Here is a 27,642-nt window from a genome sequence, read left to right on the forward strand (position 1 = left end):
ATAACACATTGTAAACATGACTAAAACCCTTAAAGCACTGAAAAACAAGTTTGTGCCTGTGTATTATTGCAGGAAAATAACATACAATGCTTCTTTTTATAAAAACGTTTTATTATAAAGGTCAAAATTGACAAACATGATTGCATATTTTCTGAAAAATAAAAATAATATAATTCAACTTGAAATTGACTGTAAAAGAAATTAGAAAAGCATAAAAAACACATTTAGATAAAAAAAAATAAAAATAAAGACAAATTGGGACCATTAAAATGCATAAAGACTGTAACAAAAAATAAGAAAGAATTGTTTTTCAGGGGCATGCTCCACACAGAATTTATTTTAAAAGATATTTTCTTTACATGCTCATTTGTAGTTACTTTAAGGTATTTATTAAATATTTTTTATTACCTTATATGTCCAAAACTTAAAATCTTTCACAAAAAAAAAAAAAAAAAAAGGAAAAAAAATCAAAACTGAATACATTTGGTCAAAATCCCATGTTATAAAAGATGCAGGCTATTTAAGACAATATTGGCTGATTAGACAGCAATGCTGACCTAAAGTGCAAAATGTTTGTCTTCTCTCTCTTCACCGTTCCTGCATCTCAGACCTCAAATACATAAAATATTACCCTTTTTAGACATAGATTTTGAATTAAAGAGTAAAGATAATAAGTAAAACTTATTGAAACAACTTGTTCTTTATTTACCCTTGTAAGATCACAAGTACCCTTGTAAGACCCCCCCCTCATAAAAACACTTTCTCATTGGATCTAAGCAAATCTCATAGGTGACCTATTTTGATCTCAAAAAGGTGAGTTGTCACCTAAAGGTGAGAAATTTGCATCTGTGGTTTTTAAAAAAATTGGCAAAAGTCGTCTTGAGTGCTGTAGTGTAAACAATCAGTCTTGTGGCAATACTGCAGAGGTCTGAAAGGCAGCCAGTCATTTACACTCAGATAGAGTGAACGAGCGCCACGGAGAAGGCTGAACCCACAGCAAGCCCCAGCGTGAGGAAGAAGGACATGACGACCCCCGCAGGCTCAGCCAGCTCCCGCGGCACCACTTTGGGCCCGTAGATCATGGGCAGTGTGCCCAGGTACCCGTTAGAAATCCCCAGCAGACAGACGAAGACCACGGGGAAGAGGTCATGTGCAAAGAACACATTGTGCAGGTGGTACCGGGGCTGATAGTTGCAGAACATGAAGAGAGGAACCAAGGCGGTTCTGGAGACGACCAGCAATGGCAGCATGCGGCTGGTGGGACCCGGCGCCTGCAACCAGGCCGTGACCTGGCGTCCGCAGAAGTCTGCAACGTTGTACAGTAGAAAACTAGTCAGAGGCACGAAGTATGTGGTAGCCCAAGGGTTTCCAGAGTCTTTATTCATGGACTGGATTCCCGAGGAAAGAGCAGGGAAAATCATGATGGAGATGAAGAAAACGTAGAAGACGCAGCTGCCCAGAACCCAGGTCTTCTTCAGGATGGGTTTGAGGGGCGGCACGGATCCAGATGACGAGTCCGAGCGGCTGCTGTGGCTGTTATCCTCACTACAGGGTACAGCAGCTACTTCCATGTAGTATCTGAAAGAGAGTTAGACAGACAGACAGCCTGGTATTATGATCAGGAATGTCACAAAATACAATTCCTAGAGACATTCACTGTGATGAATATATTTACCGTTCCTGAATTAAAATTTTGTTGTGGGGCTTTAAGTCAAAAATGTTCAGGTTGTGTAACTGTCTGGAAGCTGAAATAAATAGTCTCACTGATTATCTGTTTGTTTGTTTGCCAACCATAGTTTATTAAATCTTTTGTTATTATTTCTACAAAATAATATGAATATTGTAAAAACTAGTTTTCTGCTTCTGAAATGTTAAAATTATGTTATGGAGCTTAAAGTCTAAAATGTTTGGGAGGTATAGCTATCAGGAAACTGAAATATATGGTTTCACTGATTATTATAATTTATTTATTAATACTTATTTACCATTTAGGCTGAAATTATTTTTCCAAATCTTATTATTATTTCTATAAAACACTATTAATTTCTATTAAATAATAAGAACTTTGTAAAAACTTGTTTTCCATTTCTGAATTATAATGTGGGGCTCAAAGACAAATATGTGACCCTGGACCACAAAAGTCGCTGGGGTATATTTGTAGCAATAGCCAAAAATACATTGTATGGGTCAAAATTATCGATTTTTCTTTTATGCCAAAAATCATTAGGATATTAAGTAAAGATCATGTTCGATGAAGATATTTAGTAAATTTCTTACCATAAATATATCAAAACTTCATTTCTGATCAGTAACATGCATTGCTAAGAACTTCATTTGGACAACTTTAAAGGTGATTTTCTCAATATTTAGATTTTTTTGCACCCTCAGATTCCAGATTTTCAAATAGTTGTATCTCAGCCAAATACTGTCCTATCCTAACAAACCATACATCAATGGAAAGATTATTTATTCAGCTTTCAGATGATTTATACATCTATTTATAAATCGAAAAATTGACACTTTAGACTGGTTTTGTGGTCCAGGGTCACATATGTTTAGGTTGTGTCCAGAAACTAAAATCAGTGGTTTCACTGATAATGATGATGATGATAATTTAATTTATTTTTCATTTAATTTTATTTATTTATCATTTAGGACGAAATTTGTTAACAAAAGTCAAATCTTTTATCATTTCGTCATTTGTGTTTTGTTTAAAAAGTCAGTGTGATGTACCTAAACTTGTATTAAACAAAAGACCCCTGTAGACTCTCATGGTCTCGTGCGTCAGGATCAGAAATCATTTAAGAATTATACTGATTAAATATCTGATATAATACTGATATTGGTAATTTGGTATATACTTGACCTATTATGGAATGGAAATTGTATTAATTCAGATTGTCAAATGGTGTAAAAAAGTCACTAAATTCAATATTTAAAAATAATAAATCCATGTAAAAATATGTTTTAAACAATTTTTGCAAAAATAGTGATTATGTGTACACTCATACAATAAATAAAAAAAATAAATAAATTAAAAAAAAACTTTTTTGTGGTTGACTCAATGAGTTAGAGACACTCCTACCCTCACAGCAGAGTCTCCGGACACAAAGAGAAGAGGTGCATTAACGAAACAAAAGCTAACATTCACATCCCTCGGCAGGGAACCCTCTACAAAGACAGAACAGGTCTTTGCTTCACAGTTGTATCAAAACACATCAAGCCATAAACAGCTAAATATCCTATAGGTATGCAATATAGGATGCAATCTGTCTCTTGCCCAAGCAGCCGTACCAACATGCTTTAAATGCACTTCCATTGTGCCTGTGCCAAAACACTCTAGTCCGAGGTGCCCTAATGACTACCGCCCTGTAGCACTCACACCCATCGTTATGAAGCGCTTTGAGCGGCTGGTCCTGGAACACCTAAAAGACTCTCTACCATCCACATTGGACTCACACCAGTTTGCCTACCGTAGCAATAGGAGCACAGAGGATGCAGTTTCCATGGCACTGCACTCTGTGCTCACTCACCTGGACAATAAGAACAATTATGCACGTATGCTGTTTGTTGACTTCAGCTCAGCATTCAACACTGTCATCCCAACCAAGTTAATAGCCAAACTTGGAGACCTGGGCATCAATACCTCAATGTGCAACTGGATTTTGGAGTTCCTGACCAACAGACCCCAGAATGTTCGATCAGGATTCACCTGCTCCACATCCATCACACTTAACACTGGTGTACCACAGGGCTGTGTGCTAAGCCCGTTTCTCTACTCCCTCTTCACCTCCGACTGCAAGCCTGTGTATGGATCTAATTCCATCGTCAAGTTCGCAGACGACACTACGGTGATTGGCCTCATCAGTAACAACGATGAGACTGCCTATAGGGAGGAGATCCAGCACCTGGCCACATGGTGCACTGAAAATAACCTGCTCCTCAACACCACCAAAACGAAGGAGCTCATCGTGGACTTCAGGAAGGAGTCAAGAGGCACACGACACCATCCACATCAATGGAATGGCTGTTGAGCGTGTCTCCAGTTTCAAGTTCCTGGGGATCCACATCTCGGCGGACATGTTGTGGAAAACCAACACCTCCAGCCTGGTCAAGAAGGCTCACCAGCGCCTCTTCTTTCTGAGGACACTGAGGAAGAATCAGCTCTCCTCGGCTATCCTGGTGAACTTCTATCGCTGCGCAATAGAAAGTACCCTGACCAACTGTGTCACAGTATGGTATGGGAGCTGCTCTGTTGCGGAGCGCAAGGCACTGCAGCGGTGGTGAAAACTGCCCAGCGCATCACAGGGACTCCACTACCTGCCATCGAACACATCCAGAGGAAACGCTGTCTGCATCGAGCTCGCAGCATCCTTAAGGACTCCTCTCACCCAGCCCACAGACTGTTTTCTCTCCTGCCCTCCGGCAGGCGTTTCAGGTGCCTCCGGACCAGGACCAGCAGATTAAAGAACAGTTTCTTCCCAGAGCTGTCTCTTTACTGAACTCTAACCCCGTTGATCCACTTCCTCATATATTGTTAACTCTTCTCTCCTACCTCACATCTGCCTTATTTGCACTACTGAATGTAAATTTTTATTACAGTAACAACTGTTTACTTTTGTATCTTGCACTACCATACCTAAATTGGATTATGCTCATTTGCACTGCCGACTGTTGTTTACATTATCAATGTTTACATTAGCATTTTGCACCGTACGTCTAATTGTAATATGCAATCACTTTCACTGCACTTTTACACCTTGTTTATAGTAATAGCCATCTGTATATATATTATATTGATAGTACATATCACCTGTAAATTCTGTTTATAGTAATAGCCATCTGTATATTTATTCACTATACATATTCACCTGTAAATACTGTTTATAGTAATAACCATCTTTCTATATATATTTATACATATATTCAGTACATATCCTTGTCCTGCACTTATTCAACCATTGTATATCCTGCACTTGCTGCTATTGCACTTCTGGTTAGACCTAAACTGCATTTCGTTGCCCTGTACCTGTACTTGTGTAATGACAATAAAGTTGAATCTAATCTAAATATGTCTGTGAGTACGAAAAAAAGACTGTTATGCATACCTGTTAACACTGTCAAGGCTTTTTTTTCAAGTGTGTGGAAAAGAGTTTTTGCTTTATTCTTTTCCAACTTCCAGTAAAGGGAATGGACCACAAACATTCATGTGTTTGTTTATATATGTGTGTATGTGTGCATGTATGTATATATGCTACTGTTTAAAAGTTTGGAGTTCTTATGGTTTTTTGTTTGTTTGTTTTTGTTATTGAAGCCTCTTGCTCACCAAGGCTGAATTTATTTAATCAAAAATACAGTAAGCTCCAAGTAATAAGTAAGCTGAATTTTCAGCATCATTACTCCAGTCTTCAGTGTCACATGATCCTTTAGAAATCATTCTAATATGCTGATTTTCTGCTCATAAACCATCTCGGTCTGTCCGTTCGTCTGTCACCAAACTTTTTAATGGTAGTGTAACCAAACCACAAACCAAAATAATATATTCAGAATGTCACAGTATTCTTTTCATTCCTGAATAGAATAAAAATCAAATGATAGGTATTTGAAAGTTAGGATTTACAAGCAATCATTTACACAAAATATAAGTGCTCCGCTTGCATTATTGTTTAAATCATTTCTTGTGATTTAATCAAGTAATAATTTCAAGATTCAGTAATAATTTCTTTGTAATAAAAAGTTTTGTGCCAGATATCATCGCATCATGTAAATGCAGCACTCTAGTGCCACTTAACGGTAACTCTGAGTACTGCATTTACATCAATAATTTACATCATCATATATTCACCCTCATGTTATTCTAAGACCTTAAAGCTTTCCACTGTTGAATAATTTCACAGAATGTCCAAGATGCTCTTTTCTGTACAATGACAGTAAATATTTGAATCTGAATGAGATTTGACAGCTGTTCTACACACAATTCTATCATGTGACCCTGGACCACAAAACCAGTCTAAAGTGTCGATTTTTCGAAATTGAGATTTATACATCATCTGAAATCTGAATAAATAAGCTTTCCGTTGATGTATGGTTTGTTAGGATTGGACAATATTTGGCCAACTATTTGAAAATCTGGAATCTGAGGGTGCAAAAAAAATCGAAATATTGAGAAAAACGCCTTTAAAGTTGTCCAAATGAAGTTCTTAGCAATGCAAAGTTTTGATACATTTACGGTCAGAAATTTACTAAATATCTTCATGGAACATGATCTTTACTTAATATCCTAATGATTTTTGGCATAAAAGAAAAATCGATAATTTTGACCCATACAATGTATTTTTGGCTATTGCTACAAATATACCCCAGCGACTTAAGACTGGTTTTGTGGTCCAGGGTCACATATGGTTTTAGACAATTAGGAATACAATACCAAAGTCATATGAACTGTAATTGTTCACCCATGTCTCTTTTATTACATTTTGGATGCTTAAAAGAGTCTCCTTTCAATGTCATTGTATTGGAAATGAGATTCTGCTACACTTCTCCTTTTGTGACTGACAGCAGACATCGAGCTGAATTTGGTGGATGCAGGATTTTACATCCTAACTCAAGTATATAATAATAGTATGTTGGCACATCAGCAACTGCTGATGTCTACATCACAACTGTGTCACGAAACTGCGGTTTGACCCCAGACTGCCAATGAAACTCATGGATTCACTACCAGCACCACACTTCCTCTTTCAGCTCGTCTTTCAACAAAGAGCTCTGTGAATATCATGTGGTGAGGTTTCTATATGGTATATATTCATGAGATAAATGAAAGAAAACAAGGCTCCTTTTGTATTTGTGGGGTCAAATATTTACTGTAGTGAAATATTCATAATGGCTATCAAGGGTTGAGTAGTTATACTATGCAATGATAGAAATGTCATACCTTTAACGGGTTTGTGCTACATGTTAAGGAAACTCGCTCACCTTGAGTAAGACAGTCTGGGCAGCAGCAGGTACATGATGATACAGATAAGAGTGAAGACGTCCGCTGTAATGAAATACACCAGCGCACTGTCGGTCACGTCACTCGAGGCAGCCAGATCTACTATTGATGCCAATGCACTCAAAGTGCCACCCATGGCCTGACCTGAAGACAAAAGACACAAGCGTAGTCTTGAGGCTCCACTTTATATTGTGCTGTTGGCATGTGGAATATTTTATATATATATTTAGAGATGAATAGCACTGATTTCCTTTAAGTCAACTCAAGAGGATGAGTTGTAGTGGTACCTGATATGATTGCTTGAGATATCCTCATTGGAAAGTGGCCACTGATACCGAACACACTGCCAGAGAAGATGTTGGATGCCCCGCTGACTAGCGCCACACTGGCCAGCGTTCCTCCGAAAAACTGCATCCTACAGCCAGACATGTCCACTTTCACCAGTGCTGTGGTCACCACAAACACAACCAAGATCACCAGGAGAGAGAACATTATCCGCACCTGAGAGGAAAACCTGAAAGAAATACAGAGGCCAGTGTGAAAGACGTTTGAGTCGGGACAGCTGATCGAATCAGTTGCATGCTTTTAAAGGGGTCACAAACTGAGAAATCAAAATTCTGTTGATCTTTTGACATATAAAACATCATTGTGCTATAAAAAAACATTCTGTAAGTTTCAGAACTCAAAACTTTCTTGTTAGTCTAAAATCAGCTTATACTGAAGCCAATGTGCCAAAACGACAGCTTGTGGAATGTGCTGCTTTATGACGTAATAGTGTCAGTAAACACCGCCTCCGCAGAAGATGATCAACGCCTGCTTCTACATCACTGCCTGTTTAGCCCCGCCCACCGATTTGCACACATAATAGGTAAATGACAAGAGCAGTAAACACAGTTCTACGCAGAAACTTTATTTTTAATGAAGTGCTAGACTGCGTCAGTAAAAACTTCTTTGTTTTTTTTACTTCATTTTACCGCGGATTTGTTTACAAACAAGGCACAATTCAACGCAGGATTTTCAGAAAGACTGAAACTAAAAGACGATGCTGTGCCGAATATATTGGATCTGATTTTGCACCACACAAGTGTGAGTGACTGTTTTTATTACGTGGTCACTTTTGCTTTGTCTGTTATTACAGATTGTTAGATATATACAGAGTATTTATGCGTTTTTAACCTAAATCACAGCAGCTTCAATCTATGAGGAATGTAGGCTGTCAAACACACAAGTCGACAATCAGTCACAGCTATTCGAACAGAGCCTTCTGATTGGGGGGGGGGGGGGTCAAAAACAGGACAGAAAATAGCCTATTTCAGTTTGTAAGGGCAGTGTGGGAATTTGCATGCTTTGAGGTCAAATATGGATGCAAAAATATTAGTTTCTAAGAGTGCTCTTAATAATTGGCCACTCATGTTTTCTTAAATGCAAATGTGGGGCTTTAAAGACAGTTGGTGTGTTCTATTGTCTACCAGGAAAAAACAAATTTCTCCCTTGGTTTATGCTAGTGATACAGATATATTGGCCAGCTTAATCGTTCAACTATACATTATTTGCATCAACTAATTTATAACCATTCTATATATTGGCATCATATTACCTTCGGTCCTGCTGTTTAGATATATCAATATTGCCAATTGTTGTGCACTGATCAAGAAATTTGAGGCCGATACTAATCACTAATCATTGGCTGCACCTCTACTTGCCAATCTTTTTTTTTTTCTCAGAGTAGGCTTGTTGACATGCTGTTAAAGCTCCTGTAGTGGTCTGCAGAGAGCAAAGGAATGTTCTAAAGCTAATTTAACCCTTGTTTACAGGTTAACATCAATGCAGAGGGTGAACATTGAACATCCAGTTTGTATGATCCAATCACTCATCCCAATTCAGTTAGTCTTCACACAAAACAGCAGTGTGTCCATCAAGCAGCATGTTTTTCCCATACCTGCTGGCCACAGACATCTTATTTTCAACTTGTCTTGACTCTTTAGATTCCAATGTTCACAACAAAACCAGAAAAAAGGGAAGTCTGGAGACAAACATGTAATGTTTGAAAATGGACACAGTGAGTTTTTATTCTCTGAGAGCACAGGAATTGGCAACAATTACAAAGGTACCACAGTACACTTGAACAGGACTCTGTGTGTGTGAACTGATTCAATTTAGGCTCAGCCAGAGATGCTTTGTTTGTGCTGCACAAGGAGTTGCAAGCTCTTGCGCCTGTTAGAAAACATTTTTGGTTTTTATTGGAAGACAAACTAATGCTACTTTTCAACCAGTGTAGAATCTCAAACACAAAATTATATCCTGCGCTCTTAAAAATAAAGGTTCAGAAGCACTTTAGTATAGGGACCAATTCTCACTATTAACTAGTTGCTTATTAGCATGCCTATTATTAACATACTTACCCTGGACCACAAAACCAGTCATAAGGGTCAATTTTTAAAAATTGAGATTTACACATCATATGAAAGCTGATTAAATAAGCTTTCCATTGATGTATGGTTTGTTAGGATATGACAATATTTGGAAATCTGTAATCTGAGGGTAAAAAAAAAAAATCTAAATATTGAGAAAATCACCTTTAAAAGATGTTCACAGGGAGTTCATAGCATTAAGCAAAAATTAAGTTTTGATAAATTTAAGGTAAGATATCTAAGGTAAGGTATCTTCATGGAACATGATCTTTACTTAATATCCTAATGATTTTTGGCATAAAAGAAAAATCGATAATTTTGACCCATACAATGTATTTTTGGCTATTGCTACAAATATACCCCAGCGACTTAAGACTGGTTTTGTGGTCCAGGGTCACATATTGGCTGTTTATTAGTACTTATAAAGCACATATTCTGCATGACCACATTCTACATCCCTAATACCTAAACTTAACAACTGCCCTACTAACTATTAATTAGCAGCAAATTATGAGTTTGAGGCAAAAGTCATAGATAATGGTTTGTTAATGGAGAACCTTTAACATCCATGGAACCTTCCATTCCACAAAAGGTTCTTCAGATTATTGAAATTATTTGTTCACTGATCTGTTCACTGAAAGATTCTTTGGGGAACCCAACATGGTCCTTCTATGGCTTTCCTGCGAAAACCCCCTTTCGAAACCTTTATTTTTAAGAGTGTGGATTTAACAGCATTTGAAATCATAACTCACACGTTCGGAGTGGATAATATGGAAAGTGAAGTGTGTTTGTATGCGTGCTTTGTTTTACCTGTTGACTAGGAGGTAGTTGAGGATGAGACACAACACAGAGGGAATTGTGGAAGCGATGGCGATGTAACTCTCAAAGTAGTCCTGCACACCATACCAAAAAAAAAAAAAAAAAAAGCACAAGTCACTCATTATACATTATACATACATATGTCTTAAGTCGCTGGGGTATATTTGTAGCAATAGCCAAAAATACATTGTATGGGTCAAAATGATCAATTTTTCTTTTATGCCAAAAAACATTAGGATATTAAGTAAAGATCATGTTCCATGAAGATATTTTGTAAATTTCTTACCGTAAATATATCAAAACTTAATTTTTGATTAGTAATATGCATTGCTAAGAACTTCATTTGGACAACTTTAAAGGCCATTTTCTCAATATTTTGATTTTTTTGCCGAGAGTATACAAGAGTATACAAACAAAGTCATACAGGTTTGGAAAACTAGGAGGGAATGGGGAATGGGAGTAAATGATGACAGAAAACTACCCAGAAAAACTCAATAATAGATCATAGTCCATCCAAAAATTAAAATTATGTCATCATTTACTCCCAACCTACATGAATTTCTTCTGTTGAACACAAACAGCATTTTGAAAAATGTTTGGTAACCACACAGTTGCAGGTCCTACTATGAAAGTCAAAGGGGATCAGAAACTGTTTGGTTACCAACATTCTTCAGAATATTGTCTTGTGTGTTCAACAGCAGAAAGAAACTCATACAGGTTTGGAACAACTTGCAGCTGAGTAAATGATGACATACTTTTTATTTTTGGGTGAACTATCCCTTTAATTATCATGAATGTAATGATAAAAGGACATGCTTTCATAAAATTCATAATTTTATCAAATTTAACCTTAAAGCAAAGCAATAAACTTTTCCTATTAGTGAGTGATGGATCACCTTCAAAAATATGCCACACGCTCAAAAACAAAGGCGATCAGAGCTCATATGCTCTTGACGATCTATAAAAAAAAAAGTCTTATAAAATGATACGCTTTCACTTTCCCTGTTTCCTGCCCTGTCAGATAAAACCAGAGCTTGAGCAGAAGTGAGAGTGACAAACAGAAAATGATTATTAAATCAATACTCATGAACTCACAACTTATAATGAGTTAATCTTATTATTAAAAAATAACCAGATTTCTGTTTATGACAACTTAACTAAAAACAATTAACTTAAAAGTGAATGATTCCAATAATAGAACCCATTCAATGAAAACTGATGGTTTTCCTTCCTGTTTAAAATAGTGTGTGGTCTGCCTTTGCCACCCTGGCAACTAAGAGGGAAATACAAACATAAAAGCAGTATCCCAGGATGCACCTCAGCCTTCTGGTTCAATCTATTTAGAAACAAACATGAAAGTGCAGCCAGTGGGCATAATCAGATCAATTCCGAATGTCAAGATTCAAGAAGGAAAGAAACAGCAGCCTAAAACTATAAATCACACGCTAATGTCACTATCAGAAGAGGACAGATTCTACCCAATAACTAACTTTTACCTTTAATGACCCTAGAACTCACTAAAGGAGCCTGTGCTTCTGCATATGAAAGGAACGTCAGTTCTGTCAAATATCACAAGACTTTGAGAATGCTGGGGTGAGCAGAAAGTGCAGAAACATGTTGTGACTGCTTTAAATAACTCTTCAGCATGGTAACAAGTAGGTGACACTCGTGCCTGAGAGTGAGACAAACACACAGTGTGTCATCGGACACACTTTAGCAACAGCTGGCACATGACTGCGCAATGTATATACTGTGTACGACTTACTATTCTTCAAAGTCGCACTGTACCTTACTACAGTAAAATCCTTTCAACTTGTTTACTGTAAGTTACCTTACCATACACAGTGATAATCTGTAAATGGATTAACATCACATTCAATTCAATTATATTGTAAAATATTGTCAAATGTAGAGTGTGTGGAAGTAAAAATTATCTATTACCATATGATTTAACGCACTGTGTGACACATCACATACGATTGTTTTTCATTTGAGCTTTGTTTCTTCTAAGTTTTCTTATCAGAAATGTACAGTAGGGTGTTTTGTGTTGCATTTTCTGTTATTTAGTTTATTGCATTACTTTAGTTTCATGTGTGTTACCCTGATGGTGCTTTGTCTTGGGTCCCCGGGACAGGCCAAAGATGAACTCTGATTTGTGTTTTACCACTTGTATTATTACTGTGGTTATCAGTACATTTTTACAGTAGAAAGCAGATGCAGATTCGTGCAGATTGGTAAATTAATATTCTATACAAATATAAGTTGTAAAATATACAGGCACCAATATGCCATGCCTTAATAACTAAAATAGTGTTACCGTATTTTTCAGTGTGAATATCTGGCAACCACAGCTGTCAGGTTGTTGTTGTTTTTTTTCTTTTTCGTAAATTGAACTAATATATATATATATATATATATATATATATATATATTGTTTAGAGTGCTAATAAATAAATAAAATCATGTGAATGTGTGAATATATGTGGTCAAAAGATATTGATTAATTGATTTAATTAAAAATAAGTATTGATTTATTAGATTTATTTTATTAGATATTCATATGTTTATTAGATAAAGACTTGCTTAAATGATAGCCTATATATGTGACCCTGGACCACAAAACCAGTCTTAAGTCGCTGGGGTATATTTGTAGCAATAACCAAATATACATTGTATGGGTCAAAATTATCAATTTTTCTTTTATGCCAAAAATCATTAGGATATTAAGTAAAGATCATGTTCCATGAAGATATTTTGTAAATTTCTTACCATAAATGTATAAAAACTTCATTTTTGATTAGTAATATGCATTGCTACGAACTTTAAAGGAGATTTTCTCAATATTTAGATTTTTTTGCACCCTCAGATTTCAGATTTTTTAAATAGTTGTATCTCGGCCAAATATTGTCCTAACAAACCATACATCAATGGAAAGCTTATTTATTCAGCTTTCAGGTGATGTATAAATCTCAGTTTCGAAAAATTGACAGTTAAGACTGGTTTTGTGGTCCATGGTCACATATGTGTATTTGCTGAATCCTGAGAATAGATGAGAAAGTATTGTAGCATTTCCCTCTCTATTACTAATAATAGAAAAGCAAATGCTATAATATTTTTTTTTGTACACTGTCTACTTTTCTTTAACAGTTCTGTCTAATAATTTAATCAATATAACTTTTAAACAGAGACAGCAAATTAACTGATTCTGAGGCACTGATGTTCTTATTGTTGTCAAAATAAAAGCCTCCGCTTTGGTGATATATCGGTCAACCACTAGTAAATTACAAATAAAAGCATTCTAATTTGTTAAAACACTTACACTGAGTTCACTGTGAGGTTCCTCTTGACCAGTGGGGCTGGAGTTGTTACTGAGCTTGTAGAGCCAGTACTGTTTGGCTGTGATGAACACATTCCAGGGCAGCAGAGAGCCGATGCCCATCATAAAGAAGATGATGTACACCAGATTGTAGGAGTCCTCCGGGCAGTGACGAGCCGCCAGGGGCCCTGCCGGCTGCTGTCGGGAAAGCAACGGTGAAGCATCGTCCCCAGACGCCTCACCCTCTGAATGCTCTTCGTCACACATGGAGGAGATGGTGGTGGGAATGTAAGAGGAGTTCACGCTGGCCTGTAGAGACTGCTGACCATCCATTCTCAAAGAGACGGGATGGAGGGAGGGAAAAGGAGGAATCCAGGGGACTGTGTATGTGAGGGTGACCAGGAGAAACTAATGCTGGAAGAAAGAGAAAAAGAGATCAAAATCAACACAGGAAATTATCAATAATAACAATAGAAGTTGGAAAATGCAATAACAAATGGTGTCCTGTCATCTTGCATTCAGAGGTGGATACCTAATGATTTGGGAGATAATTACACCGAATCATTTTAATAACAAACTTTTCCTCAGGAATTTCAGAATGACTAGATGTTTTGATGTTGGTCTGCCGTTTAGTCCAGTAAGTTATGCACACAATGTTTTAAAAAGTAACAGCACGTCTCACCTTCACGTCACATGATTTAACGTATCATTGCTTCCCTAGGCAAGCACCACTAATAAAGAGGAACGAATTTTAAAGATCAAGAAATCACTACAGTAAAACACAGAACTCATGAAAAAAACAGTATTCAAACTCACTAGAATGTCAGCCCCTCTGCTGATGTGCGATTATCGCGTGTCTGCTCTTAAAATCTGTCTGCCATCCTGGAGACACTGTGGCTTTCAGAGAAGAAAGAAGTAAACAATCAGGACTCACAGCGCTGCAAGAGACAGAGAGAGAGCATATGTGAGAAAACACCTCCACCGTGTTACTCACAGTATGTCGAATTTCACACCGGTAGAAAAGAGCATGTGACAATCTATTTCTATCCTATTCCTGACTGCAGCATCATTGAAAGAATGCTGGAATAACTGCTGATGCCTTACATGCATCGCTCACACTAATTACAACACACTCACATGCTCCTGTACTCTACACAGTCACATGACAAATACTGTCCAATCATAACAAACTACACATCAATGGAAAGCTTATTTGTATAAAACTTTTACACTTATGACTGGTTTTGTGGTCCAGGGACATACATACATATTCTATTTTTTGGTGAGTGTTAAATAAATATTGTGTAAAATAAGTGTTCATTTAAATTCTGAATTTTTAAATAGGATTATATATATTGCCCATCAACCACCATGCTTTGTAGACCAACAAAAAATAAGCACTGTGGTGGTACCATGTAGAGATGTTCCGATACCCTTTTTTCCTTCCCGATACCGATTCCGATACCTAGGCTCAGGGTATCGACCGATACTGAGTACTGATCCGATACCTGGGTGTGTATCTGGTTATACAGCTGTATGTACCACTAGATCTGTATAGATACAATTATTTTATGGTGTGCTTCACCATAGATAGATAGATAGATAGATAGATAGATAGATAGTCTGGCGAGTAAACAAAAAAATATAATATATAATGTTTGGAAAATGGCATTCCATTTTTAAAATCTATTTAAATATCTAAAAGTACACTCTTAACATCAGTCAGTGAAGCATTATAAATGTATTATGATAACCAAGTAATATTTAATGATATAACTTTAGCAATTAGAATTAAAACTTGGTAACCATGAATACAGTCATTTTAACTGAACTGGTGGTGGTGCTTTTTGGTCATTCAGTGTTTCTCTGAAAATGGGGAAACTATCAATAATACTGATAAGATAATAATCATACTATGAATTCTACTAAGAATAATATAAAACTCACTAAGGATTAACGAGCTGCTGGATTCATGAATATTAATCACGTTGCCTGCGTTCGCTTGAACTGATTTGCTGAAATCAAAACAGGGACGATTATAGGTGAGCGCCAGCCAATGAGATTGTCGCTTGCGCATTAGCTCCGCCTACTACCGGAGAACCCGGCAGTTCTTAAAAGATGAAGAATTCCAAAGGAACTCCGTTATTCTGACAGGAAAATACAACAAAGAATATCGTTTACATACCAAGCAGAATTGACGCGCTACATAAGACTCTCTCTCTCTCTCTCTCTCTTTGCATGTGAGGAAAAAAAGCAAGCTCACACTAGAGCTTACGGTACGTCAAATACAGGTGCGCTGCGCATTCATTCAGATGAACTGAAAAATAGCCCAGATCGCTTGACGGAGAGCGAAATTATGAAGCGCTTGGTCAGAGTGTTCAGCGAGTGACAATATATCTGTGCTAAACTTATACATAGCCTCCAACTCACACACTGGCGAGTATAATCTGAGCATTTATTAGCCAGTGGCTAATATTATACACTATTTAGTCGCCCAGGGTGAAGATTTAGTCGCATATGCGAGTGATTTACTGGCAATGTGCTACCACGTTTGTATTTATTCTTTGCTGCTCTAAATAGTGGTTGCTTGTGCACAACTTCCTGTGTTTGCATTCTGAGCAGCGAAGAAGAATTGATTTCCGATTTGCAGCGGTAAGCAAAGCTAGCGGGCATAACTATAGATCTTGTTTAAGAATGGTATTGGATCGGTACATGGATTCAAGTACTCGCCGATACCGATGCCAGATTTTTTTGTGGTATCGGTGGAATTTCCGATACTAGTATCGGAATCGGAACAACCCTAGTACCATGGTACACTGATGGTGTCCGACTTAATGATATATACCATTAGTATGATACTAAACGATTACTATACACATGTAATTATGTGGAACTCCAGAGAATACTTATATGCAATATAGACACCAGAAAATACAATGTTATTGTTGCTCCATGAGTTCTCAGTTATGTTCCCTTTAAGAATCAGCTTTGTTTCTCCTAAATTTATTTCTTTTTAAATAAAAAGAAAAAAAATACTTATTATCCTACTTGATGTCTTAATCAATTGATGTGTTTGTTACTATATACCTCCTATAATTTTAAGTCAATCAGATCATTGCACACTGAGATATGAATCTCCATGTGTTCACACTGTCTGGTGGCCATATTGAAAGCGGTCTAAAAACTTTCACCAAAAGAGGAGTCCCTTAAATGTGCGTTTTATTTTAGATGTTTAAGCCTTTATTTTGGGTAAGATTCACTACTTATTGTAAAATTATGAGATTAATGTTTAGACTTTTGCATATTATAACTTGGAACTTGGATGTGGGAAATAGTTACAGTTAGATCCAAAAGATAGTTTTAGCAACACAGCGCAGATGCTACAGAACAGTTAGCTGACTAGCTTTATAAGATTGTGTGATATGCTAACATATTCAATCACAGGCATTACTGGCTTGTACTTTTACATCCATAATAGGGCTGTAGCTATTGAATATTTTAGTAATCAAGTATTCTACCGAAAATTCCATCGATTAATCGAGTAATCGGATAAGAAGTACTTTTTCTTTATTAAAGAGCAATACTAAATATACAAGAGACATTAAGACAGGTCTCTTAAAATGAACAAGTAATTTGTTTCCTTTTTAGAAAAATTTACATTTTTATTGCTGAAATTGCATATATTAATAACTGTGAAAACTAAACCCATTTAGTGCATTTAATTGCCATATTACATTCAAAATGCAAATACAAATATATAAAAATCAATTTCAAATAACTTTAAAAAAGGTAAACATAGTACAACCTAAAACTAAGACATAAATTAAAATAATAGTAGTAAAAAAATAAAAACAAAACCTAAACATTGTGTAACTTAACTTTCAAGTTTCAGCCTAACCACAGCTCAGGCGTGACATAAGCCTTTACTGTCTTCTTAGAAGGCTTTGTGGCTTTTGTAAGAGGCAAAAATTAGTGGGCAGGAAGCTAACATGGAACAAAAACAAGAGTCCATACTAGAGGCCGACCGATTCATCGGTTTTGCTGATTAATCGGCACCGATAGTTGATTGCCACAACTATCCATGCCGATAGTTTTCCGGTTTGCAACCATTGCTGGAGTGGCTGAGAAGGGTCCGCTGGCATTATACAGTACGAGAGCGGCCTCTAGAGGCGGAAATCACTGACAGCACGTGTTGTTTATTTTGACATGTGACACTGCGCGCTGCACAGAGCGGGAAACTCCAGACACGCATTTGAATATAGCCGACAGAAAATCCTGCCGCGCAATTCGCATAGTTTTCTATTAAATTACATTATATTTGTCCCAAATTGTTGTGAATGTATAATGACTTCACCCTAGGCTATAAATGATGTATTGTGCATTTTTCAGCAAAACGTTTGTCTTTCTGTGGCTCTAATAAAGTCTGTATGCTTCATATAGAGAGCTGTAATACAGATCGCGCGTTCTCTTTCCGCTTGCTCTGTTTTTTTTTAAACACCAAACTTCAAACTCATTTATGCCACATTGTTCATTCTTGAAGAAAACTTATGTCCGTTTGGTGATTAAATAAATTGTTTTAGACCGCCACTTGATTTGAACGCAAAGCGTCTGGTGTGTGTGTCTAGTTCTCCTAGACGCAGCGCTGCGCTTGTGCCCGGTGTGTGACTAACTTTTTTTTTTTTTTTTTGATTAGATAATTATCAAGTGTTAAAAAATAGAAGCAAATAAAGTGTGTGAGTACACATACAATATCCATATGTATGTAATTTTAATGCTATGGCCTTGTGTAGATATTTAAAGATGGCCATCTTTAAGCATGACTGTTGAAATTAAATGGTAACACTTAACAATAAGAGTCCATTCGTAGCATTAATGAAAACTGTAGAAGTATTGTTCCTTGTTAGAGTGTTTTCATTTCAACATTCACTATTAGCTACTAATAGGCTACATTTTTTAAATTTTAAAGTTTCTTCTTTTAACATAAGCAAACTATGAAATAACTTTAATGATCAGTATAGTAAATACTATTAATATTTTTATTCATTTACAAAGTATGGTTCAGTACTGTTGCTGCTTTTTTTTTTTTTAATAGTAAAGCACTAGCTTTCTTTCAGTATCCATTTTGAAAACTATCGGCTGATTAATCGGTATCGGCCAGTGTGGTCCAACCTAGCTATCGGTATCGGTAAAATCCACTATCGGTTGACCTCTAGTCCATACACATAACATTTATTAAGACATTTTTCAGCAACATTAATTTAAAGTTATTTGGAGAATAAACCCTCTTAAATGTCTCTCTGCATACTGGTGTGTGTGTAATCCTTTAAAGGAGCATGTGGTTGCAAACACAGTGCTCTGTATGTAGTTACAGTAAATGGTAGGGACGCACCGAAATGAAAATTCTGGGCCGAAACCGAGAATTCTGGATGTGCTTGGTCGAAAACCGAAAATGCTTTGCAATAATTATTTATTTGATTAAATAATATAAAGTAATTGTGTTAGACTTTTTAATTTAACTCAATTTTAATAACACAGAATTAGAAAAACAGAAGCCAATAAAATAACCACACTTGTACTGAAAGAAAACTGAACAGAAAATATATTAATATTAAATATCAATGTATTTTTGTTCAGTTCTACGCAACAGAATCAGACATAACTGTTGTTGTTTTTGACTAATTATCCAAATGTGACCCTGGAGCACAAAACCAGTCTTAAGTCGCTGGGGTATATTTGTAACAATAGCCAAAAATATCTTGTCAAAATTATCGATTTTTCTTTTATGCCAAAAATCATTAGGATATTAAGTAAAGATCATGTTCCATGAAGATATTTTGTAAATTTCTTACTGTAAATATATCAAAACTTAATTTTTGATTAGTAATATGCATTGCTAAGAACTTCATTTGGACAACTTTAAAGGCGATTTTCTCAATATTTTGATTTCAGACTCCAGATTTCAAATAGTTGTATCTCGGCCAAATATTGTCCTATCCTAACAAACCATACATCAACGGAAAGATTATTTATTCAGCTTTCAGATAATGTATAAATCTCAATTTTGAAAAGTTGACACTTAAGACTGGTTTTGTCATCCAGGGTCACAAATAATGTATAGTCCTGCAAACAGGTGGTACCATCCTGATCATGTGCACACAATCTACCCACCCTTCAAGTGGCTGAAACAAGCACTTTTACACGCAACATATTTTAGGTGTTATAATAATTATAGCTATGATTAAAAAAAATGACAATAATAAAATTATGTTTTATTGTTATTTATTCTTAAAATCAGAGCAGTGGGCAGCCGTTTATGCTGCGGCGCCCGGGAGCAGTTGGGGGTTCGGTGCCTTGCTCAAGGGTCTCACCTCAGTCGTGGTATTGAAGGTGGAGAGAGAGCGCTGGATATTCACTCCTCCCACCTACAATTCCTGCTGGCTCCGAGACTCGAACTCGAAACCTTTGGGCGACTCTCTAACCATTAGGCCACGACTTGCCCTAATATTATAAATGTACAGTTTATTGCTGGTCTGTCGTTTTACAGTGCTGTAATTTTTTTAAGATTTCATATTATTTTAAGGTGAGCTTAAAGGGTGCACTACTATGAAAATCACACAGCTTCAGCATGACATCAATAAGAAAAAGTAGCCTATAATTTCATAGATATTGTTAATAATAGTTGTTCATATTAAAATATGCACTGTAAAAAAAATTCTGTAGTTTTTACAAAATAATTTTGCCAGCTGTGCTTGCCAGAATAATTCTGTAAAAAATACAGAAAAACTGTAAACACATTTACAGAACAAGCTGTAAAATGTACAGTATAAAACTGTAATTTACAAACAAGGAAATTTGAATGTAAATCAGTAATTTACCGCCATCTTGGAAGGATCCAAGATGGCGGCGCGATCAGACGCAGCGGCTGCTCCAGGTCCCAAAGACGGTGCTTTTTTGTCTTTTAATGTCGTCTGTTCGTCTCCAAATAGTGTAAATTTACCGCTAGTTCATAAGGAAATCACTCCTAAACTCAAATATGTTCGCCAAAGACTTTTGGATATCGGCAACGCATACAAAGACCAACTCTCGCCGGCAGCTACTGAGAAGCTACGAGGCCTCTGTTTACTGCTGAAGCCGGACCTCGAGACCGCGGCCTCGCCTACTGTCGCTACCCGCACAAGGCGGCGTTGCAAGCGGTGTGAGAGAGGACGGAAGCGCGGTAAGCGCGGAGGTATACGAGCTAGGCTGAGGGAAAACCCCACAAGACCGGCTCTTCCAACACTCATGCTCTCAAACGTTCGCTCTCTGGAAAACAAACTGGACTTAATTCAACTCAGTCGATCTACACAGCATGAGACAAGGGATTGTTGTGTGTTTGTTTTCACTGAAACATGGCTGAACGACAACATCCCGGACTCCGCCATTCAGCTGCACAGACTAACTTGCTACCGCGCGGACAGAGATTCATCACTGTCTGGTAAGACTCGCGGCGGTGGCTTGTGTGTGTACGTCAACAAAGAATGGTGTAACAATGCTGGGGTAGTGACAAAACACTGTTCATCGCTGGTGGAGTTTATGTTTGTGAAGTGTCGACCGTTCTATCTGCCGCGGAGTTCACGGCCATTGTTATTGTCGTGGTATACATCCCACCGTGCGCAAACGCAAAGGACGCGTCATGAGCTGTACAGCGCCATCAGCGAACAACAAACAAATAACCCCGACGGCTTTTTCATCATAGCCGGTGACTTCAACCACGCAAACCTAAAGACAGTTTTGCCAAAGTTCTACCAACATGTGAACTTTGCAACAAGGAAATAACACACTGGACTTTGTTTACACAACAGTTAAGAGCGCATACAAAGCTGAACCCGCCCCCACCTCGGGTACTCAGACCACATCTCTGTTATGCTAATCCCAGCATACAGACCACTTCTGAAACTGGCCAAACCGGTTCACAAACAGATCAAGGTATGGCCAAACAATGCCACCTCAGCACTGCAGGACTGCTTCCAGGACACAGACTGGAACATGTTCAAAGAGGCGGCCACCTACAACAACCACACAGACCTGCAGGAGTACACTGAAACTGTGACTGCTTACATCCAAAAGTGCACTGATGATGTGACAGTCACCAAGACCATCACCACACGCGCCAACCAGAAGCCATGGATGACAGCTGAGGTTCGTGGGCTGCTAAAGACCAGAGATGAAGCATTCAGATCAGGAGATAAAGCAGCCTTCAAAACAGCAAGAGCCAATCTGTCCCGCAGCATCAAAAATGCAAAACGGTCATATGCTCAAAAAAATCAACAATCACTTCACAGACAGCAGAGACACACGGAGCCTGTGGCAAGCTATTCAGACCATCACAGACTACAAGCCCCCGCCACAGGCCTGTGATGACAACACATCCCTCCCAGATACACTCAACCAATTTTACTCACGGTTTGAAATGCAGAATGACACACTTGCACAAAAACTGCCCACACCTCCCAACGACCAGGCGCTCTGTCTGTCTCCAGCCGACGTAAGGAAGTCCCTATCTAGGATCAACCCACGCAAGGCTGCGGGTCCCGACAACATACCTGGCCGTGTACTGAAAGACTGTGCTGCACAGCTGACAGATGTCCTAACAGATATCTTCAACACCTCGCTGAGCCAGGCAGTCGTCCCCACATGTCTCAAATCCACAACAATCATACCGGTACCAAAGAAATCACCTGTGTCCTGTCTAAATGACTACCGTCCCATAGCACTGACTCCAATCATAATGAAGTGCTTTGAGAGGTTAGTCATGCACAACATCAAAACCAGCCTCCCCAACACACTCGATCCGCTCCAGTTTGCATACCGTCCGAACCGCTCTACGGACGATGCAATTTCCTCCACTCTCCACCTGGCTCTTACCCACCTAGAAAATAAAGACTCCTACGTTAGAATGCTGTTCATTGACTTCAGCTCAGCATTCAACACAATAATCCCACAACAGCTCATAAATAAACTCAATCTGCTGGGCCTTAACAATTCCCTCTGCAATTGGATCCTGGACTTTCTAACCGGAAGACCTCAGTCAGTCCGTGTCGGCCACAACACCTCGAGCACTACCACACTGAACACAGGTGCCCCACAAGGCTGTGTGCTCAGCCCGCTGCTCTTCACGCTGCTGACCCACGACTGCACTGCCAAGTCCAGCTCCAACCACATCATCAAGTTCGCTGATGACACAACAGTGGTAGGCCTCATCAGCAACAACGATGAAACGCACTACAGAGAGGAAGTGGCACAGCTGGCTGAATGGTGTGGCACTAACAACCTGTCCCTCAATGTGAGTAAGACAAAGGAGGTTGTGATGGACTTCAGGAGAAACTCCGTGATCACCCCCACTGACCATCGACAGCTCGACTGTGGAGAGAGTCAGCAGCACTAAATTCCTGGGGTGCACATCACAGAGGATCTCACCTGGTCCACCAACACCATGTCACTCTCCAAGAAGGAACAACAGCGCCTACACTTCCTCCGCCCGGCTGAAAAGAGCAAGTCTCCTCCACCCATCCTCACCACTTTCTACAGGGGCACCATTGAGAGTGTGCTGACCAGCTGCATCACTGTCTGGTACGGAACTGTACTGCAGCAGACCGCAAGACCCTCCAGCGGACAGTGAACACCGCTGCAAGGATCATCGGTGCCCCTCCCTCCATCCTGGATATTTTCCTCACACGATGCTCCAGCAAAGCCAATAGTATCGTGAAGGACTCCACACACCCTCCCACAGTCTCTTCCAGCTCCTACCATCAGGAAGACGGTACCGGAGCATCAGAGCCCGCTCTGCCAGACTGCTCAACAGCTTTTTCCCCAGGCTGTGAGAGCCCTGAACTCAAATCACCCCGCCCTCTCTGAACCCCCATACAAACCCCTACCTCCTGAAACATGTAACGTGCAATTCAAGTGTGCTACACACAGGTGAGTGGGCCTGTACAAACCACCTGTAGTAGCACACTCTCCTCCTCTATGCGCACTAGTCACTTTTCACACACACTGCTGTGTGTACACAAATCCCACAAAAGAACTCAGTAATATATGTATGTTTACATGCTCATGCACTACAAATCATCCTGCACTGTTCCCCAGCCAGCTGCTTGAACTCAATGTTTCTCCTTGCACATGTACAGTATTTATCTGAAGCATTCGTATAGTTTGTATAGTTTGTATTTTTTAGTTTGTATAGGTACTTTTTTTATAGATAGTATATTTATATTTATAGTCAAAATCTATCAGTAGGATAGTTGTGTATAGGTTTATATTGTCTTACTCCATTGTTGTATGCCTGTATTTATGTAGCACCGTGGTCCTGTGAGGCACGACATTTCGTTCCACTGTATGCCCCCGCATGTAGCGGAATGACAATAAAGCTCAACTTGACTTGACTTGACTTGACTTGATTTCAACAACACACACTGCTATAAAAATCTGTTTTGTACCTTTAACATACTGACAACCACCATAATAATGCAGGTGGTAAAAGAGAAAGCCACATAAAGAATCAAAGCTCATCACAGGTAGCTTTGCCACAAGCAGAAATATATACTAATATATAGAAGGTGCACAGAGTCATTCATGCAAACACAAAACATCATGTAACACACATGATACTTAAATAATGCAATAACCTTTCATTAAACAACAGAAGATGCAACATAAAGCCCAAATGTGCATAACTGATAACAAAAACTATTAAAAAACATAATGTGGAGTGTCATGCAGGGAATTCTGGGAATATCAGTTTACAGTTTTGGACTGTAAATTATACATTGAATTTAAATTTTTTTCCTTCTAAAAACTGTACAATTAACAATATTTTACTGTAAAATTACATTAAATGTCTGGTTAGATCTTTTACAGTTTTTCCTTGTATATAGTACAGGAACTTACTGTTAACCTATTAACAGTTTTTTTACAGTTAAAATTACACTTATTTTTTACAGTGTGTATGAACTTAATACATGACCTAGAATATTTATTTAGCAAAAATCCTGTTATTTTAATAAATATTACATGAAATTTTGTAAAAAATTGTTTCTGCTCTAATTGACCTATCGGTAAGCCCCACCCCCCTTAGTTACTGTTGCTCCCTCGGACAAACAAACAAGTTGCTCACTGTCTTACAATGACAGTTGCAGTATGAAAACCTTGTCCCACGATGTTTTTGCACAATTTTGGACACAGAAGGCCACCAAATGGGAATTAAATATTCCATGGAGTAATTTATAAAATATTTAAAAATAAATACGGTGGGTAACTCAAAGCGAGGGTTTACAGATCACAATGTAAGCGGGAGAAGTCTCATATTACGGTCGGTCATCACGATCGTGGATGACAACATGCAGGATCAACCCTGTTCATGTATCGCAGGTTATGATTAAATTAATGTACATTTAACCAGTTTAATATGGAGAAGCATTAAAATGTAGACCTTCGTTTATGTGTTTTTGACCTACACTGTACAAGATGCGAGAACAGTCCGCTATTTAAGTTGTATGTTAGCATGGACTCACTAACTTTAACGTTAGCTAGTTTTAGCGAGAGATACCTTGCTAAAGCACAAGATAACATTAACTTAAATTGTAACTTAATGAGTGTATGACAACCAGAAAATGAACGTTTTTGTCTTCATTTGTATTGGGGTGAATACTTAGGGACATTTTGCTCTGTTTTGTTTGGATTCAGGAAATGTAATAAAATAAATTATATTGCTTATCCTCTCAGGATACCTGGAATCAGTGAATCAAGTACCCCTGGCACATAGTTTTTCCATTTTTGAAGCATAAACCCCATAAAACCGATGTGAGCTTCAGATCTTCCAATGTTTCTCTATGGCGCTGAAACCTAAAGATGGAGATGGTCCTCACTGCAGAACACAAGATCCAGGGGGTGTGGTTGGATCTAGATCCAACTCCTTCCACCTTACATTTATCTAAACCTACCCGTCTCCACCCCCTGATCCCTAAACCCACCCATCCCCACCCCTAAACCTACCAATCTCCACCCCCTGGATGTGGATCCAACCCCGCCCCCTGGATCTTTTGTTCTGCAGTGAGGGGCTACTGTAAAAATGTCCGAGTTCCGATCCCTGTGCAACTGATACTCGACTGCCATTGGTTAGTCTGTGTTCGGGAGGAGGGGCTTACCAATAGGTCAGTTAAGCTCAGTTTGCTCTCTTGAAGCTCTTCTACATTGAACGTCTATGTAAATACTTCATAAACAGACTCTAAATATTAACTGATGGTTGTCACTTTAAGTTAAGTTAGTCAATTTTCAATGGATTCTGTCAAGTGTCAACTGAAATCTACAGACTGGCTCTGATCTTTGCCAACTAGCATCAACTTCTCCAGATTGTAAATCTGTGGAAAATCGGGGCAAAAATCGTGTAGTGTATTCCAGCCTTAAGAGACTATAGGTAAGCTGACATCCATTTAAAAAGAGGTTTCATATTATTGATTGCATTACAAAACCTCTTTCTATTAAATCTATTTGGAATCGGGAATTATCTGACCTTAATTTATCTGTCGACTGGGAGAAAGTGTGGTCTAACCTCAGCTTAACATCTAAAAACTTGGCTCATCATCTTATTCACTTCAAAGTCATTCATAGAGCATACATAACTCCTTACAAAAGATTCAAAATGAAACAACCAAATTTTAACTGCCATATATGTAATACTGCATCATCAGGTACTTTTCTTCATATGTTTTGGGAGTGTCTTGTCGTCATTAATATATGGACACATGCAAACCTGGTTTTATCCTCCTTACTACAAATTGATTGCTTTGCTAACCCAAGTTTGTGTCTTCTTAATGATGATTCTGGTCTCTGTATAAGCTTAATGCAAAAGAGAATGTTGTTTGCTGGTTTTACGGCTGCGAAGAAGACAATAATTCAGAACTGGTTTACACCGCACATGTGTGGAAAAACATATTGGATCCATAGCCTCCTGAAAATAGTGACTTGTGAATGTACAACAGCGAGAATTAATGGGGCCAAACCCTCTACTATTGATGCTTGGCAGGGTTTTTTCTTTAACATACTTGATTATATAAAGGAATGACTCTCTCTCCCTTTCGACTGGACTCTTTAAAGTATCAATTATATGTCTGTTGTTTTGTTTTTGTTTTGTATGGATGTTATAATGTTGTGTATAAATGAAAAAAAACAATAAAAAGTTGATAACAAAAAAAAAGAGGTTTCATAATGAGTTTCTGTGTTCATTCGCATGAATTAAATGTTTTATTGCTTTGTTTTCTTTGATTTTTGAGTGTGTTACTTAGCTGAACGTGGACTAGTCTAGATGTTGATATGTGCTTAAATGACACTTCATTATGAATATATAACTGATCGACTGTTTTTTTTTTTTGTGATTGACTTTGTACCTTCAAAACAATTTTTTTTAAATAATTATTCTTTACAAATTTTCCCTAAAATAAACAAGAATTTTTCATTAAACATTACGTGAGCTTAATGGGAACAGGGGTGTGCTTAAAGGGTACAAAAATATACATCTCTGAATTCAATAATGAAATGCCTTTAACTGAAAATTGAGTGTTTAATCTTATCATTATACATTACTAACACTCTATTCTCCAATTTGATACTGTTAAGTGCTTTGACACAATCTATATTGTTAAAAGCGCTATATAAATAAAGGTGACTTGACTTGACAGCCGGACTTTTTGAATGTAATGATGTATATCTTAATTTAAATGCTTTTGTCACTTAAAATAAAATTAAATATTTTTGTGTGAGAGATTAATATTTTATTTTAACAACTTTTTGTACTGAAACCAATATCTTGTGCACTAAAAATGTCTCAATGTAGATTTTGGTGAGCTTAATAGGTACCCTACTTATGAGAAAACTAAACAGACACAAACCAGTTAAACTGTTGACATACAGTAAGAAATGAGAACTAAAATTAATGTGGAGGGAAGCTCAAGGTAATTTGGTCTTGTGATAATTTGCAGCAAAATGTCATAGTTTGTTTGCTCTCCAATTAGCCTCTTTGTCTAAGCGAAACAAACGAGGTATTAAAGAGAGTTTATTTGTTTTCTTTT

General features: G+C 37.8%; 1 protein-coding gene across 5 annotated transcripts in view; it reads right to left on the minus strand.

The window, feature by feature from the left end:
* Positions 1-121: 121 nt before the first annotated feature.
* The window catches only part of slc29a3 (solute carrier family 29 member 3), a 28,092-nt gene continuing 571 nt past the window's right edge, over positions 122-27,642 (minus strand). The window contains exons 1-7 of one of the 5 annotated variants that reach the window (XM_058796786.1): positions 14,535-14,669; positions 14,357-14,431; positions 13,544-13,954; positions 10,216-10,298; positions 7,282-7,508; positions 6,976-7,138; positions 122-1,578 (exon numbers count right to left, since the gene is read on the minus strand). In XM_058796786.1, coding sequence (XP_058652769.1) covers positions 954-1,578; positions 6,976-7,138; positions 7,282-7,508; positions 10,216-10,298; positions 13,544-13,873 — 1,428 coding nt within the window. In that variant the 5' untranslated portion in view covers positions 13,874-13,954; positions 14,357-14,431; positions 14,535-14,669 and the 3' untranslated portion in view covers positions 122-953. Of the gene's footprint in view, positions 1,579-6,975; positions 7,139-7,281; positions 7,509-10,215; positions 10,299-13,543; positions 13,955-14,356; positions 14,479-14,534; positions 14,670-27,642 lie in introns of those variants that run through there. The other 4 variants (XM_058796782.1, XM_058796784.1, XM_058796785.1 and 1 more) reach the window with 4 other exon arrangements.

The sequence above is a fragment of the Onychostoma macrolepis genome, chromosome 13, assembly GCF_012432095.1.
Source record: "Onychostoma macrolepis isolate SWU-2019 chromosome 13, ASM1243209v1, whole genome shotgun sequence".
In the NCBI taxonomy this organism is placed as follows: Eukaryota; Metazoa; Chordata; class Actinopteri; order Cypriniformes; family Cyprinidae; genus Onychostoma; species Onychostoma macrolepis.